Here is an 18,520-nt window from a genome sequence, read left to right on the forward strand (position 1 = left end):
TATTTAGCTCGTACTAAGTCATTACGAGGTAAATCTGAGGCATTATGGTGCTCAGTTAAGAAACCATCATTGCCTATGTCAAAGAATGCTTTGTCATATTTTATCAGATTTTTTAATACGAGAAGCTCATTCTCACTTGAATGAGAAAGACCGATGTTTGCTCAAGGTTAAGACGCACGGAGTTAGATCTATAGCAACCTCCGTGGCCTTCAAGCAAAATAAATCTCTGCAAAGTATTATGGACGCGACTTTTTGGAGAAGCAAGTCAGTGTTCACGTCATTTTACTTAAAAGATGTCCAGACTCTTTACGAGGACTGCTACACACTGGGTCCATTCGTTGCAGCGAGTGCAGTAGTGGGTGAGGGTTCTACCACTACATTACCCTAATTCCAATATCCTTTTTAATCTGTCTCTTGAAATGTTTTTTAATATTGTTTTTTGGGATGTACGGAAGGCTAAGAAGCCTTTCGCATCCTTGTTGATTTGGCGGGTGGTCAAAGTCATTTCTTGAGAGCGCCCAGATTAGGGTTTGATGAGGTCCTGTTGTATGGGTTGCAGCCCTTGATACTTCAGCTCCTGGGAGTCTTTCAGCATCCTAAGAGGATCGCTGGGCTTCGTGAGGAAGACAGACTTATAAGGCAGAGTAATCGTCTAAGTCAACTTCCTTACCAGGTACCTATATATTTTGGTTTTGTTATATTGATAACTGTCAAAAACTCTTAGCTTATACGCTGTAAACTTAATTAACTCTAGTCTCTACCCACCGCCTTGGGTGTGAATCAGCTATTATATATTCACCGGCTAAGTTAAATATTTAAAAATTATATTTTAATTATAAAATAAATTTTTGAATATACTTACCCGGTGAATATATAAATTAAAGGCCCTCCCTTCCTCCCCAATAGAGACGCAGCGGGACGAGAAGAATTGAAAGGTTTGTTTACATGCAAGAGTGGTATCTGGCCGATAGTGGCGCTGGTGGGCACACCCGCAACCTTCATAGCGATCGCTCGCGAGTTTTTGAGTGTGTTTTTCTGTCGAGCCGCTGAGTAGCAGCTATTATATATTCACCGGGTAAGTATATTCAAAAATTTATTTATAGTTAAAATATCATAATTACACTATGATATCAATAATATAAAAAACTTTACCTGTACCACTTTTTTTTAGTTAAATTTATTCAGCCATTTTCATGATTTTTGATAATGCTTTCTTCTCAATTCTTAGTTAGTACACTTACATACTTTGAAAATTTAGTAGCTTGGAGGGTGTACAATAGATGCATATGTTGTTTTACTTTCATTTTCCACCTTTCCCAAATATCTTATAGATGCTGGTCTTCTTTTCTCAGCCAAGTTGTAAGAGAAGAATGTTAACAATAATTTGATCTCCATCCTCTTAGACAAATGTTTCTTGAACGAAGAAAGTTCATATGAAAGTTCTCCTTCTTTTCTTCTATCCAACCTCTTCTTAACTTTCACTTCATAATGCAAATACTGGGTTACTCCCAGTTGGCGAATAGCCTCTCAGGCCCCAGCACTGAGATATGGCTAAGATTATTCCTAAATCCAATCCAGTCCTAATCACAAACTGTAAGGATATTGAGCATAGTGACATTAACTTGTTTTGAATAGTAATAATAGTAACATACAATAGTAGAGGTAACTCCTTGACGAGCATTTTATTACACTTTTTTTATGTACTATACAGTATTCGTGCACTTCTGTATAAAATTTTGATTTTTCAAGTCCCATTGTTCTTTCAATAATTATCTAGTTCAATTAAGTCTTACAGTGTAGTAAAAAGAAAGGAATGTTGACTGTGATTTAATATTTCTCCTTGTATGCGAATGGACTTTTGACAAAAGAAAGTTCATTTACAGTTCAACACAGGAATTCTTATTACACGCTGCTCTGAGGAAATGCACCCGGAGAGTTCCAGTGTGATATCTCACTGACCACTGATGCCATCCATCCCTACACATCTGTTCAGTTACTTGCCGCCCAAGTAAGGGTGTGACAGGATGCATTTTCTCAATGTGGTGTGCCAGGAATTACTGTCTAACTGTACTTGAGGAGAGGCCCTTCTCTAAGCTAGTGCCTTGTTTTTTAGATAATTTAACTCTCAAACAGGAATCATTATAAGGACTCTTGGCAAACCGATTTTTGATGTAAAATGCCACCTAAATGGTACAGTTGTATGGGATTTTAAAAGAAAGAAGTTACATGGACCTTAGTGAACTATCTTTTTTAGGTTCAAGGTTAATAATTCCCAAAACACTTGCTGCAATTTTAGGAATGTAGATAAAAAATAAATAGGGACTAATGAACGCCTTTCCATTTCTTTGTCATTTCATATAGAGGTTATAATAATTTTGATCTTATATCTCAAATTTTGTGAGTTATCTTGGCAGCTTTTAATTCCGGATTAAGAGTTTATCCAGTAATGATAATGAGGTTGGTGTCTATAACTATAAAATGCATGAATTATTTTGATAAATACTTTCAGTATTAATTAATTTATTACTATGTACTTTCATTATTATTAGCAAATAGTTTAGCCAGACCACTACATTACACTGCCAAATTCCTCTTTATAGGAAAATCAGTCATTTAAGTATTATGGATTAATGTTTCAAGTAGTTCTCGTGAAAAACGGTGAAAAGTTGTTCCAAGAGACAAAACTAGTTTGAAATGTGAAGTTTCATTTGGTTTTACTATATATTGATAACATGCAGGTAATTTATTTAGCAAACTCATTCTCCATCGGTTTGTATCATATCATTATCTTTATAGTGAACCAGTTTATGAAGACTTGCAGCCTGGGAGCAGGGTTTTAGTTCAGCACAGTGAGGACTTATGGGCAGCGGCAACGATTCAGGACATTTTGGAAGATAGATCGGCATTTTGTGTGAAGTATGACAAAAGTAAGAAAGTGGCAGAGGTGCAGGCAGTCGAGATGATACCAATGATTTGTGAAGATGGGCCAGACAATGATGAGGTTAGAGTTGCTAAACTGCATTTATTAATGTCACAGACATTTAGATTTAGTGGAAACAGGTTTCATAGTAGTAAATATGATCCTCTAAAGGATACTGGATTACTTGTGGTATTACTTGTCCAAAAAAAAAAAAAACTCAATTGCATCATCCCAAACATCATCATCGTTAATCAACTACGCTGTATCACTCATAAATAACTCAGATCTAACTCCAAAGAATAATATTCATAATTATACAGTACTAGAGAAAAAAAATTACAAACGTTTTCCGATTAAGGGTGTAGCTTAGCTGGGAATAATAAAAATAATAATAATAATAATAATAATAATAATAATATAGATCATGTGTCAGTTAGAGTAGATTGGAGAGCTGTTTTTTTTTTTAATATAAAATACAGGGAAAAAGTGGTTGGATGTGTACCTGATCTATCTGGTTGAAATTAAAATTAAAATACTTGTTATAGTAATAATTGGAAATGAGTATACTTTTTCAATAAATATGATTGAGGCAGAATAAGTTGTATACGTAAGAAATACAAATAGGAATTAAGGGAAGAAATTATAAATATGAGCTAAGGTTAATGAGTGGGAAAACATTTATGGCTTGAAGATTACTCATGAGTAGTAGAGGAAAGGGTCGGCCAATGGCCCAAAGACCGATTATCCATACAGCGCTTAAGCCCCCTCTTCACGCAAGCTAGGACCAGAGAAAGCCAGGTAATGGCTGTCAATGGCTCCCCCAAACCAAGGACGGTGAGGTTTCGGAGGCTAATAGCATCTATCAGGCTCGAGGGGGTCTCAAACTCCCATCTAAGAGATTGCAGGACAGGGATGTTTCCAACAGACTACCATACCCCTTGAAGATTCAAGGATGGAATCATGAAATGTTTTGTGAAAGAGAAAAGGGCCATTGCTAAACTACAGATGATTGTATTGTAGAATATTAGGAAATTAGTATTGCAGGTCATGAACAAATTGATATATAGTACAGTATTCATAGAGTTTCATGGGCCCATGGTAGGTTAGCTTAGGTTTAAATGTAAAGGATTACCATTAAGGTTATGGTGAAATAGAAAGTCCCCTTAATATAGGTGGTGGGATGAGTGTACCATACATGAATTAAAATGAATGTCATACAGTATTAGGATACACTTTTAAAAGATCTATTTTATGGTAAATACTAACGATATATTTCAGTTATGACTTTCATACAAGTTCAACATGAAGACAAACCTAGGAAGAGATTTTGCTCTCAATTTAGCTATTGCCTGTACTTTTAATACATTGGTAGTATTTTACTGGATTATTATATCAGTTGTATGATGTTTACTATCTTAAGCTTCTCCACTGACTGTTTGGTAGTTTTGGGTCATGAGGTAAAACTTATATACAGAAAGTTAAAGCCTTTAAATTTCAAACCTATATTGATGGTCTTAGCTAATAGTTGCTGTATTCAATTGTCTATACAGTATTACTTCTAAGGATAACCTATCATATTGTACAAGAGTTTTTTAGCCTTGTAGAAATAGTTTTTTAGATACATTCAAGGTTAGTTTTAAAATTAAAACTGCCTTCCTATCTGTTACAGCTGTAAATATAATATGCTTTCACAAACAGCACTTCCATAAGGTTTTAATTTCATGCTCATCAGGAAGCAGAGTCTATAGAAGAGAAGATCCGTGATGATTATTCAATAAGATCGGGTAATGAAGAAATGTCGGATGAAGATGATAGTGATGATGAGCGAAGTGTATTTGTCCCTACAAGCACTTGGTTTCAGTGTTCACTTACTCAACGCCTAGGAGACTGGGAAAAGTACACAACAGTAAGTACTGTTATGCATTTGGTACAGTAATAGAAATTTCTGTGTTGTGGTTTTCCTGTTTATTGTTTATTTAATCACAATATGTTAGTTACAGCTTTATGTTTCAAAACCAATTTAATTTTTGCACATAGAAATCATTGCAATGCTGTTGTACTTATTCATATGCTTTAAAGTTGCAATCACAAAGTTAAAAGTTCTACCATAGTAAGTGAGAGATTTCCATTCAGTATGCTTATTACTGTGTCTGGCTGGAAGGGCCAGGTTATATATAGTCAATTCTTTTTAGTGAGGCAGATTTGTACCAACTCGCAGGGGTGCCCTTTTCTCTCGTAAAAAGTTTCCTTATCGCTGATTGGTTGGACAAGATAATTCTAACCAATCAGATAGCAGGACACTTTTCCGAGCTAAAAGGGCACTGCTGCAAGTCAGCCCAAATGCGCCTCATTAAAAGAAATTGAGTATAGGAAAAAGGTTTGGTTCAGATATTTATATATTTACACCATGTTTTCTGCAGAGCTATTGACAGCTGTATTTAAAGGTTTAAAGGCCGCTCATGAATGGCTGAGGGAAGGGACAATGATATTGCCCTAGCAAGCAGGAAAAGACTCTTAGAGACTAACCATACATATGATCAGCACTTAAGCTAGGACCAAGGAGGGCCAAGCATTGGCTGCTAAAGTCTCAGCAGATAGACCTATAGGCTCCCCTAAACCCACCATCCTTAGCTCTCAAGGATGGTGGGATTGCAGCTACCAAAGGAACTACCAAGTTTGACCGCGATTCGAACCTCAGTTTGGTGTTCACCAGTCAGGGACGTTAGCGCGTCTCCCACCACAGCCTGTGTACATTATTTATAGCTGCTTTACTAAAGATTTGAAGCAGTCCCTGTGGTCCCAGTCTAGGTACTCCTTGCCTATAATTTGAATTCACCTATGCCTAGTTTCAGCCTTATTTTTTAAATATTTAACTTAGCCGGTGAATATATATAGCTGCAACTCTGTTGCTCGACAGACAAAAAACTGTAAAAAAAACTCGCCAGCGATCGCTATACAGGTTGCGGGTGTGCCCATCAGCGCCAACTGTCGGCCAGATACCATACTCAATGTAAACAAAGACTCAATTTCTTCTCTGTCGACGTGTCGACAAGACGTACTTTACTCGCTGTTGAAACCTGGAGTTTTTCCCATCATCTTTGGTGAAGTACTTTATTTTTGTTTTGAGCTTTCGCTGTGCAGGGTTTTTCTTCAAATAAATCCTTGAACTCTTTTTTGTATCGGATTCATTGTTGATGACTTAGATCGTTTTTTGGAATTTTCCCTTGACCAATTCAAAATGGCTGACCTTTCACAAGTTCCCAAGTTTAGAAAATGCAATGCTAGGGGCTGTTCTAGGCGTCTTCCAAAGGCTTCTCTCGACCCTCACACTGTTTGTTCCAATTGTCGGGGTAAAACCTGTCAATTGGAAGATCGGTGTGAGGAATGCGTGGGCCTTTCGGAATTCGATTTTATCGAATTTGAGAAGTACACACGCAGGCTAGAGAGAGATAGAGTAAGGAGAAGTTCTTCTAGGTCGATAGATTTTTCCTCTCCTCATGCCCCTCAACCTATTCCTTCCCCTGTAGTGGTTGTTCCTAACCCCCCTCCTAGCACTCAGGAACCATTGATGGCTGACATGATGCGTGCTATCCATGCCTTGGGGGAGAGAGTTGAGTCCCTTGCAAGTGACCGCAATCAACTCATGGCGGATGTTAAGGAGCTAAAGTGCCAAAGTGCCGCGGGAAGTGATAAAGTGCCTAGTGAAAGTGTTGTGAACAGTGTTGCGCTTGAGGGTTCGTCTGTTCGTGCCTGTCGTCCTCCTAGTCCGGGACCTCTTGCAAGCTCCCAAGCCCAGAGGAGAAGCAATGTCGTACGACGCATGGGTTCGAGAGGCCTTGATCAGCGAACAGACGTTCCCTCCATGGTATCAGGCGTATCTCCCCAAGATCGCCCCTACCTACGTAAGACGAGAGAGCCCGTTTTTACCTCGTCGTCCGAAGGTGTTTCTCGTAAGAAACTTTGGACCAAGGTCTCACGACCTTTAAAACGTAAGTCGGTCCCTTCAGGACAAGTCCAACGTCCCGGTTGTAGCCACTGGGTCAGTTCGGACTCGTTGCCGTCATCTGATGACTGCTCACCGCCTAAGAGAGGCAAAGCGGTACCGCCTCAGTCGCTAACCCCGTCTGTTGCCGCACCTGCTCCCGTAGACCCTAAATGGGCTCTGCTGCAAGACATGCAGTCCAAGCTTGCGTCCTTGATGGAGGACTTTAATGCGGAGAAGGTTGCTGCTGAACCTTCTGGCCAACAACCTTCCATGCGGTCTGTTGTGCGTCCTGTTGACACTGAGGTAACCTTCTCGCGTCTACCAGTTGAGGTGGTTCCTCCACCGATGCGACCCAGTGTGGGTTGCCAGCCGCACGTTGACGTTAAGCGACGCTCGGAGGTGGTTGTTGACGTTCAGGACGTTCAGCAACCATCAGAGGTGACTTGTTTTGACGCGGTGCGTCAACCTCCGCAACCCGGTATGGTGTTGACTGCACAACCCAGACGGTCTAGACAGTCTCAGGTGGACGCTGTGCGTCCTCGCGCACCCATGGTTGTTGACAGTTCGCAGACTGCAGCAGTTCCATGACGTTGCGTCCGGCTCCGTCACGCATGCACCAGTGCGACCGGACTCAGCGAGCCAGACGTTGCCCACTCCATTGCCGTTTCCTCATCAGTTTTCGGATGAGGAACTATCTGATGAGGATGTTGCTGAACAACAAGACGATCAACCGTCAGAACTGGACGAGCCTAAGGCAACTCAACCATCATTGGACTTTAGAAAAGTCATGGTTGTATTCAAGGAGTTGTTTCCTAACCATTTTATTTCTGTGGCTCCTCGTTCTCCGCCGTCAGAGTTTGTATTAGGCATGCCTGCTACCGCACCTGCCTTTACTAAACTCGTTCTCTCACGCTCATCCAAGAGAGCTTTGCGGCTGTTAGGAGACTGGTTAGAGTCTAAGAAGAGTTTAGGGAAGACAGCATTTGCCTTTCCCCCATCTAAACTCTCTTCTAGATCGAGCGTCTGGTATGCCACGGGAAAAGTTCTCAGCTTGGGAGTTCCTGCCTCTGCCCAGGGCGACTTCTCAAGTATTGTAGACTCTCCCCGCCGCCTTGCCATGAGACGCTCGAAGATTTGTTGGTCACCATCGGACCTGGACCACCTTCTTAAAGGGATATTTAGGGCTTTCGAAGTCTTTAACTTTTTAGACTGGTGCTTAGGAGCCCTGAGCAGGAAAATCTCTTCTGCAGATAAGGATATTTCTTTGCTCATTATGTCCTGCATGGACAAGGCCGTCCGTGATGGGTCCAATGAGCTAGCTGCCTCATTCACGTCCGGAGTCCTGAAGAAGCGAGAGTCTCTCTGTTCGTTCCTGTCTGCTGGAGTTACGCCATGCCAGAGATCTGAACTTCTCTTTGCTCCCCTTTCCAAGTGCCTGTTTCCTGAAGTCTTGGTAAAGGAAATTGCCGCTTCGTTAGTTCAGAAGGACACCCACGATCTAGTTGCGTCCTCAGCTCGCAAAGCTCCCCCTTTGCCTACATTGTCTGCTAGACCGAGGATAGACACTCCAGCGTCTCGCTTTATTCCGCCCTTTCGTGGCAGAGCCTCCAGCATAGGAGGTGCTCGTGCCGAAGGGAAACGAGGGAAGAGGAAAGGACCCAAGTCCTCCAAGGGCAGAGTCTGACTGCCCGCAACTTCAGACAGCAGTGGGAGCCAGACTCAAGAACTTCTGGCAAGCCTGGGAGAAGAGAGGCGCAGATTCACAATCTGTGAAGTTACTCAGAGAGGGGTACAAAATCCCATTTGTACGCAAACCCCCTCTAGCAACGTCCCCCATCGATCTCTCTCCCAGGTACAGAGAGGAAGAAAAGAGACAAGCCCTGAAACTGGAAGTGTCTCTTTTGCTAGAGAAGGGAGCGGTGGTCAAAGTCTCGGACCTTCGATCACCGGGATTTTACAACCGTCTCTTCCTAGTTTCAAAGAAGACAGGAGGTTGGAGACCGGTGCTAGACGTCAGTGCTCTGAATGTCTTTGTCACAAAGACGAAGTTCTCCATGGAGACCACAAAGTCAGTCTTAGCAGCGGTCAGAAGGGAAGACTGGATGGTCTCGCTAGACCTAAGGGACGCCTACTTCCACATCCCCATTCACTCAGACTCCCAACCTTTTCTGAGATTCGTCTTCGAAGATGTGGTCTACCAGTTTCGGGCCCTGTGCTTTGGCCTAAGCACAGCTCTTCTCGTGTTTACGAGGCTGATGAGGAATGTGGCCAAATTCCTCCACTTATCGGACATCCGAGCCTCCCTTTATTTGGACGACTGGCTTCTCAGAGCCTCTTCCAGTCGTCGCTGTCTGAAGGATCTCAAGTGGACTCTAGATCTGACCAAGGAATTGGGACTCCTAGTCAATTTGGAAAAGTTGCAGCTGGTCCCATCCCAAACTATTCTGTATTTAGGGATGGAGATTCACAGTCTAGCTTTTCGGGCTTTTCCGTCGGCCCCCAGAATAGATCAAGCCCTGCTATCCATCCAGAAGATGCTGAAGAAGGAACGCTGCTCAGTCAGGGTGTGGATGAGTCTGGTAGGGACGCTGTCATCCCTGGAACAATTTGTATCACTAGGAAGACTACACCTCCGTCCTCTTCAATACCATCTGGCTTTTCACTGGAAAAAGGACAAGACGCTAGAGGCGGTCTCGATCCCGATTTCCGGAAAGATAAAGTCTTGTCTGACTTGGTGGAAGGACAATATCAACCTAAGAGAGGGTCTTCCCCTGGCTGTTCAGACTACCAACCACGTTCTCTTCTCGGACGCATCGGACTTGGGCTGGGGCGCGACACTGGACGGTCGGGAATGCTCAGGTCTGTGGAACTCGAGTCAGAGGAGCATGCATATCAACTGCAAGGAGCTGTTGGCAGTTCATCTGGCCTTGAAAAGCTTCGAGTATCTCCTTCGAGGCAAAGTGGTGGAAGTAAACTCGGACAACACCACAGCCTGGGCGTACATCTCCAAACAAGGAGGTACCCACTCACTGACATTGTACGAGATCGCAAGGGACCTGCTCATCTGGTCAAAAGGTCAAGACATCTCCCTAGTAACGAGGTTCATCCAAGGCGACTTGAACGTCATAGCAGATTGTCTCAGTCGGAAAGGGCAAGTAATTCCAACCAAATGGACCCTCCACAAGGATGTGTGCAAGAGACTTTGGGCCACTTGGGGTCAACCAACCATAGATCTCTTTGCAACCTCGCTGACCAAGAGGCTTCCAATCTATTGCTTCCCAGTCCCGGACCCAGCAGCAATACACATAGATGCCTTCCTCCTAGATTGGTCACATCTGGATCTCTACGCATTCCCACCGTTCAAGATTGTCAACAAGGTACTGCAGAAGTTCACCTCTCTCGAAGGGACAAGGTTGACGTTAGTTGCTCCCCTCTGGCCCGCGAGAGAATGGATCACCGAGGTACTTCGATGGTTAGTAGACGTTCCCAGAAGTCTTCCTCTAAGGGTAGACCTTCTACGTCAGCCACACATAAAGAAGGTATACCAAAGCCTCCACGCTCTTCGTCTGACTGCCTTCAGACTATCGAAAGACTCTCGAGAGCTAGAGGCTTTTCGAAGGAGGCAGCCAGTGCGATTGCTAGAGCAAGGAGAGCGAAGTGGGAAGTCTTCCGAGACTGGTGCAAGTCAGTTTCTGTATCCTCGACCAGTACCTCTGTAGCTCAAATAGCTGATTTTCTCTTATACCTGAGAAAAGGACGATCCCTTTCAGCTCCCACTATCAAGGGCTACAGAAGCATGTTGGCATCGGTCTTCCGGCATAGAGGCTTAGATCTTTCCAAACATAAAGATCTGCAAGACCTCCTTAAGTCTTTTGAGACCACCAAGGAGCGTCGTTTGGCTACCCCTGGATGGAATTTAGACGTGGTACTAAGATTCCTCATGTCAAACAGGTTTGAGCCGTTACAATCAGCCTCCCTGAAAGATCTCCTTCTTAAGACTTTTCCTGGTATGCTTAGCCTCAGCTAAAAGAGTCAGTGAGATTCATGCCTTCAGCAAGAACATCGGATTTTCGTCGGAAAAAGCTACTTGTTCGCTGCAACTTGGTTTTCTAGCCAAAAATGAGCTGCCTTCTCGGCCTTGGCCTAAATCTTTCGATATTCCCAGCTTATCGGAGATCGTAGGCAATGAACTAGAAAGAGTCTTATGCCCTGTTAGAGCTCTTAAGTTCTATTTAAAGCGTACTAAACCTTTACGAGGCCAATCTGAAGCTTTATGGTGTTCAGTTAAGAAACCATCCTTGCCTATGTCAAAGAATGCTTTGTCATGTTTTATCAGATTGTTAATACGAGAAGCTCATTCACATCTGAGTGAGGAAGACCGAGCTTTGCTTAAGGTGAAGACGCACGAAGTTAGAGCTGTAGCAACTTCCGTGGCCTTTAAGCAAAATAGATCTCTGCAAAGTATAATGGACGCAACCTATTGGAGAAGCAAGTCAGTGTTCGCGTCATTTTACTTGAAAGATGTCCAGTCTCTTTACGAGAACTGCTACACACTGGGACCATTCGTAGCAGCGAGTGCAGTAGTGGGTGAGGGCTCAACCACTACAATTCCCTAATTCCATATCCTTTTAATCTGTCTCTTGAAATGTTTTTAATGTTGTTTTTTATGGGTTGTCCGGAAGGCTAAGAAGCCTTTCGCATCCTGGTTGATTTGGCGGGTGGTCAAAGTCATTTCTTGAGAGCGCCCAGATTAGGGGTTTGATGAGGTCCTGTTGTATGGGTTGCAGCCCTTGATACTTCAGCTCCTAGGGGTCTGTCAGCATCCTAAGAGGATCGCGAGGCTCTGTAAGGAAGACGTACTTATAAGGCAGAGTAATCGTCTAAGTCGACTTCCTTACCAGGTACCTATTTATTTTGTTTTTGTTATTTTTATAACTTCTAAAATGAAATAAAAACTCTTAGCTCATAAGATGTAAACATATTTAACTGGTCTCTACCCACCACCCTGGGTGTGAATCAGCTATATATATTCACCGGCTAAGTTAAATATTTAAAAATTATATTTTAATTATAAAATAAATTTTTGAATATACTTACCCGGTGAATATATAAATTAAACGACCCTCCCTTCCTCCCCAATAGAGACGCAGTGGGATGAGAAGAAATTGAGTCTTTGTTTACATTGAGTATGGTATTTGGCCGACAGTTGGCGCTGATGGGCACACCCGCAACCTGTATAGCGATCGCTGGCGAGTTTTTTTACAGTTTTTTGTCTATCGAGCAACAGAGTTGCAGCTATATATATTCACCGGGTAAGTATATTCGAAAATTTATTTTATAATTAAAATATAATTTTTCACTCATTCCTTCCCATTTGAAACCCTATACCATTTACTTCATAACTGATTTATATACTTTTAGGAAAATTGTACCTTAGTAGAAAAAGGAAAGGTATCAAAGTAAAATTTGTGGTGGTATTTTTGTCAAGTGTTCCACCCTTTTGGTACTTGAATGTTTTATTCCTTCTGTGAGGGCATCATCACAATGAGCCTTATGTTACCCCATTAATGGAGCTAGAGGTTCTTTAGAGCTTTCTTCTGGCTCCAGGTATATTTCTTTTTGCCAATTTATTTCCATCCATTTGGTCTCATCGTTCTTATTTGTTCAACTCCCCAAAATATTTCTGTACCTTGCTCCAGGTTTCAGTTTTAATTTAGAAGCGTGAATTAACTTTTTGACAACAGGAATTGAGATTAATTAACTTTTCTTGGTGGTAATATTAAAAAACATTACATTTAGTGTGTTTAAAATGGTTGAGTATCTGCATTTTAAAAGCTATTAATTATTATTGTTAATTGTTTGTCATTTTTTTTTTTAAGTTTTTATGATTACATGGCTGTATGAGTATTAAAGGTATGTATAGTGCGGAAGCGAGATTCAATCTTGTATTCTTTGATATTGAAGCAAAATAACAGAGTAATGTATTTCAACATTAAATATTCAGGTAAAATTAGGTAAATAATTAAGTATTTAGGAAACCAAAATAGATTTATAAGGATAGGAGAACAATGGCTAGGCAGAGAAAAGCAGAACAGAGCAGTATAGTAGCACAAGTCCTTTACTGAGCTTGTTGATGACTTTATATTCAGCACTAGTTTTATGTGTAAAATTAATGAACTTTTACAAATTGCTTCAAGTTATTTTTAAACTTATTGATTACAATAGTATTACTGTTATAACTTGCATGAAATTTCCCACCCATTTAGTGTGTAATTTATATTTTTCAATATTAACCTTACCCGGTGATCATGTAGCTGTCAGCTCTGCTGCCCGACAGAAAAAACCTACGGGCGGAATACGCCAGCGATCGCTATACAGGTGGGGGTGTACATCAACAGCGCCATCTGTCGAGTAGGTACTCAAGTACTTCATGTCAACACAGTACCAATTTTCTCTCTGTCGTGCCACCGGCAAGACCTACTTAATACGCTGTTGTTTTCTGGATTGATTTTCACGTTATTTGGTGAAGTATTCTCTCTGGTTATTAGCTTTCGCTGTGCAGAAGTTATCCTCAATACTTTCTCGCATTCTTTTATTAGATTTTGGATTATTTGTTGACGACTTGGATAGATTTTGGGTTCCCCCCTTTGACTAATTCAAGATGTCTGACCCTACTCAAGTCCCCAAGTACAGGAAGTGTAGCGCTAGGGACTGTTCTAGGCGTCTTCCGAAGGCCTCTATCGATCCGCACACCGCTTGTTCTAATTGTAGGGGTAAAGCCTGTCAATTGGAAGATCGATGTGAGGAATGTGTTGGGCTTTCGGAATTCGATTTTCAAGAATTCCTTAAATATGCACGTAGGCTAGAGAAGGATAGAATCAGGAGGAGTTCGTCTCGCTCAATTGATTTTTCCTCTCCCCATGCCCCACAACCTATTCCTTCCCCTGTAGTGGTTACACCCGACCCTCCTGCTAGCTCTCATCAACCTTCGATGGCAGATATGATGCGTGCCATTCAGGCTCTAGGTGAGAGAGTCGAGTCACTGGCGAGTGACCGCAATCAGCTCGTGGCTGACGTCAGGGAGTTGAAGGGTGGAAGTGCAGTGGGAAGTGAAGTGAGTGTCAGTGCAGTGAAGAGTGTCAGTGTTACGCATGAGGGTGCGTCTGTTCGTGCCTGTCGTCCTCCCAGTCCGGGACCTCTTGCAAGATCCCAAGCCCAGGGGAGAAGCAATGTCGTACGACCAAAGGGTTCGACAGGCTTTAATCAGCGGACAGACGTTCCCTCCGTGGTTGAGGACGTATCTTGCCGAGATCGTTCCACCCACAAGAAGACGAGTGAGCCCGTTCATTCCTCGTCTGCGGAAGAGGTTTCTCGCCAGTCTCACGACCTCTCAAACGCAAGGTCCCTTCCGAGCGAGTCCAACGGCCCAGGTGTAGCCACTGGGTCAGTTTGGACTCGCTGCAGTCCTCCGAAGACTGCACACCTCCCAAGAGAGGTAAAGTGGTACCGCAGCAGGCAATCACTCCGTCTGTTGCCGCACCAGCTGCTGTAGACCCTAAGTGGTCTTTGCTGCAGTCTATGCAGACTCAGCTAGCTTCCTTCATGCAGGAGTATCGTGCTGAGAAGGTTGACGCTGCACCCGTTAGCCTACAACCAGCCACGGTTGTGCGCCCAGCTGACGCTGAGGCTGCCTGCTCCCACACTTCGGCTGTGAGAGCTCCACCACCTATGCGCAGTCGACCCTGCCAGACGCAAGTTGACGTTAGCCGACGCGCGGAACCCTCCGTTGACGTGCGTGAGCTACCACAACAACAGGAGGGTGGAGTCAAGCTGCCGTGTTTTGACGCGGTGCGTCAGCCTCCGCAACCCACGGTGGTCTCCACTACGCGCCACCACTCCGCTTTGGTTGTTGCCAGTTCTCAGACTGACCGACAGCGGCATGACGTTGGATCCAGTGCAGCTACGCATGCACCCGTGCTGCCGGACTCAGCCGTCCAGCTTTTATCTACTCCTTTGCCGCTTCCTCCTCAGCATTCAGACGAAGGACTCTCTGATGACGACGAAGCTGCTCATCTTGACGACCAACACTCAGACATCGATGAACCCAAGACTACGCCTCCCTCCTTAGACTTTAGGAAAGTGCTTGCGCTGTTTAAGGATTTATATCCGGACCAGTTTGTGTCTGCAACTCCACGCTCACCTCCCTCTGAGTTCGCTTTAGGCATGCAGTCAGCAGCTCCTGCCTTTACGAAGCTCGTACTCGCTCGCTCGTCCAAGAGAGCTTTAAGGGTACTGGGAGAGTGGTTGCAGGCCAAAAAGCAACTTGGGAAGACATCCTTCATGTTTCCCCCGGCCAAGCTTGCTTCCAGATCTAGCGTCTGGTATGCCACGGGAGAGGTTCTCGGCTTGGGAGTTCCTGCCTCTGCCCAGGGCGACTTCTCAAGTCTGGTAGACTCTCCCCGCAGGCTGGCTATGAGACGCTCCAAGATTTGCTGGACTCCTTCGGACATGGACCATCTTATGAAGGGAGTTTTCCGTGCATTCGAGATCTTTAACTTCCTGGACTGGTGTTTGGGAGCGTTGAGCAGGAAGACCTCCCCTTCTGATAAGGAATCTTCCATGCTCATCATGTCCTGCATGGACAAAGCCATACGGGATGGGTCTGGCGAGCTTGCGGCTTCTTTCGTGTCTGGAGTTCTCAAGAAGCGGGATCACCTTTGCTCCTTCTTGTCAGCGGGAGTCACCCCATGTCAGAAGTCGGAACTTATGTTTGCTCCGCTCTCGAAGTGTCTCTTCCCTGAAGAGTTGATCAAGGAGATTGCCGCCTCCTTGATCCAGAAAGACACTCATGACCTGGTGGCGTCATCCGCACGCAAAGCCACCTCTTTACCTTCCGTGCCTAGACCTAGGATGGACACACCAGCGTCAAGGTTCATTCCGCCCTTTCGTGGCAGAGCCTCCAGCAGAGGAGGTACTCGTGCCGAAAGTCAACGTGGCAACAAGAAGAAGGGTTCCAAGTCCTCTAGAGGCAGAGTCTGACTGCCACCTTCTTCAGACAGCAGTGGGAGCCAGGCTCAAGAACTACTGGCAGGCCTGGGAGAACAGGGGCGCAGACGCACAGTCTGTGAAGTTACTCAGAGAGGGGTACAGGATTCCATTCTTACGCAAGCCCCCTCTAGCAACAACTCCCATCGACCTCTCTCCCAGGTACAGAGAGGAGGACAAGAGGCTAGCTTTACAGCAAGAGGTGTCTCTCTTGCTACAAAAGGGAGCGGTAGTCATAGTCCGGGACCATCAATCCCCGGGCTTCTACAACCGTCTCTTCCTAGTGGCGAAGAAGACAGGAGGGTGGAGACCGGTGCTAGACGTCAGTGCTCTGAATGTCTTTGTCACAAAGCAGACGTTCACCATGGAGACGACAAAGTCGGTTCTAGCATCGGTCAGGAAGGAAGACTGGATGGTCTCGTTAGACCTAAAGGACGCGTACTTTCACGTCCCCATCCACCCAGATTCCCAACCTTTTCTAAGGTTCGTTTTTGGGAAGGTGGTATACCAGTTCCAAGCCCTGTGATTTGGCCTAAGCACGGCACCTCTAGTGTTTACCAAACTGATGAGGAATATTGCCAAATTCCTGCATTTAGCAGACATCAGAGCCTCCCTCTATTTGGACGACTGGCTTTTAAGAGCTGCGTCAAGTCGTCGCTGTCTGGAGAATCTAAAATGGACTCTGGATCTGACCAAGGAATTGGGTCTCCTGGTCAATATGGAAAAGTCCCAACTCGTCCCATCCCAAACTATAGTATACCTAGGTATGGAGATTCAGAGTCAAGCTTTTCGGGCTTTTCCGTCGGCCCCCAGAATCAGTCAAGCCCAAGAATGCATCCAGAGCATGCTGAAGAAGAACCGATGTTCAGTCAGACAGTGGATGAGTCTGATAGGGACGCTTTCATCGCTGGACCAGTTCATCGCGTTAGGGAGACTCCACCTCCGACCCCTTCAGTTTCACCTAGCTGCTCACTGGAGAAAGGACATGACGCTAGAAGCGGTCTCAGTTCCTATTTCCGAGAAGATGAAGTCTGCACTGACTTGGTGGAAGAACAACATTCTTCTCAGGGAAGGTCTGCCACTGGCTGTTCAGACCCCCGACCACCTTCTCTTCTCGGACGCATCGGACACGGGCTGGGGTGCGACACTGGACGGTCGGGAATGCTCGGGCACGTGGAATTCGGATCAAAGAGCGCTGCACATCAACTGCAAGGAGCTACTGGCAGTTCATCTGGCCTTGAGAAGCTTCAAGTCCCTCCTTCTAGTCAAGGTGGTGGAGGTGAACTCCGACAACACCACAGCCTTGGCGTACATCTCCAAGCAAGGAGGGACTCATTCGATGACGTTGTACGAGATCGCAAGGGACCTCCTCACTTGGTCAAGAGATCGAAACATATCCCTAGTAACGAGGTTCATTCAAGGCGACATGAATGTCATGGCAGACCGCCTCAGCCGGAAGGGTCAGATCATCCCAACAGAATGGACCCTTCACAAGAATGTTTGCAACAGACTATGGGCCTTGTGGGGTCAGCCCACCATAGATCTGTTCGCTACCTCGATGACCAAGAGGCTCCCAAATTATTGCTCACCGATTCCGGACCCAGCAGCAGTTCATATAGATGCCTTTCTTCTGGATTGGTCCCATCTAGACCTTTATGCGTTCCCCCCGTTCAAGATTGTCAACAGAGTACTGCAGAAGTTCGCCTCTCACGAAGGGACAAGGTTGACGTTGGTTGCTCCCCTCTGGCCCGCGAGAGAATGGTTCACCGAGGTACTGCAATGGCTAGTAGACGTTCCCAGTACTCTTCCTCTAAGAGTGGACCTTCTGCGTCAGCCGCATGTAAAGAAGGTACACCCAAGCCTCCACGCTCTTCGTCTGACTGCCTTCAGACTATCGAAAGACTCTCAAGAGCTAGAGGCTTTTCGAAGGAGGCAGCCAGAGCGATTGCCAGAGCGAGGAGGACATCCACTCTCAAAGTCTACCAATCAAAGTGGGAAGTCTTCCGAAGCTGGTGCAAGGCGAAATCAGTATCCTCAACCAGTACCTCTGTAACTCAGATAGCTGACTTCCTTTTACACCTAAGGAAGGAAAGATCCCTTTCAGCTCCCACGATCAAAGGTTACAGAAGCATGTTGGCAGCAGTCTTCCGTCACAGAGGCTTAGATCTTTCCAACAACAAAGATCTACAGGACCTCCTTAAGTCTTTTGAGACCTCGAAGGAGTGTCGGTTGGCCACACCAGGTTGGAACTTAGACGTGGTTTTAAGGTTCCTGATGTCAGCAAGGTTCGAACCGCTTCAATCAGCCTCTTTTAAAGATCTCACTTTGAAGACTCTTTTCCTCGTCTGCTTAGCAACAGCTAAAAGAGTCAGTGAGATACACGCCTTCAGCAGGAACATAGGATTTACATCTGAAACGGCTACATGTTCCTTACAGCTTGGTTTTTTAGCCAAAAACGAACTCCCTTCTCGTCCTTGGCCCAAATCGTTCGAGATTCCAAGCCTGTCCAGTTTGGTTGGAAATGAACAAGAAAGAGTCCTATGCCCAGTAAGAGCTCTTAAGTACTATTT

At 44.6% G+C, this 18,520-nt stretch overlaps 1 protein-coding gene across 3 annotated transcripts in view; it reads left to right on the top strand.

The window, feature by feature from the left end:
* The window catches only part of LOC137621616 (zinc finger CCCH-type with G patch domain-containing protein-like), a 97,756-nt gene that overhangs the window by 50,854 nt on the left and 28,382 nt on the right, over positions 1-18,520 (top strand). For all 3 annotated transcript variants that reach the window (XM_068352051.1, XM_068352050.1, XM_068352052.1), the window contains 2 exons: positions 2,797-3,001; positions 4,653-4,826. In XM_068352051.1, coding sequence (XP_068208152.1) covers positions 2,797-3,001; positions 4,653-4,826 — 379 coding nt within the window. The remainder of the gene's footprint in view (positions 1-2,796; positions 3,002-4,652; positions 4,827-18,520) is intronic.

This window comes from Palaemon carinicauda, chromosome 28, assembly GCF_036898095.1.
Source record: "Palaemon carinicauda isolate YSFRI2023 chromosome 28, ASM3689809v2, whole genome shotgun sequence".
Lineage (NCBI taxonomy): Eukaryota > Metazoa > Arthropoda > Malacostraca > Decapoda > Palaemonidae > Palaemon > Palaemon carinicauda.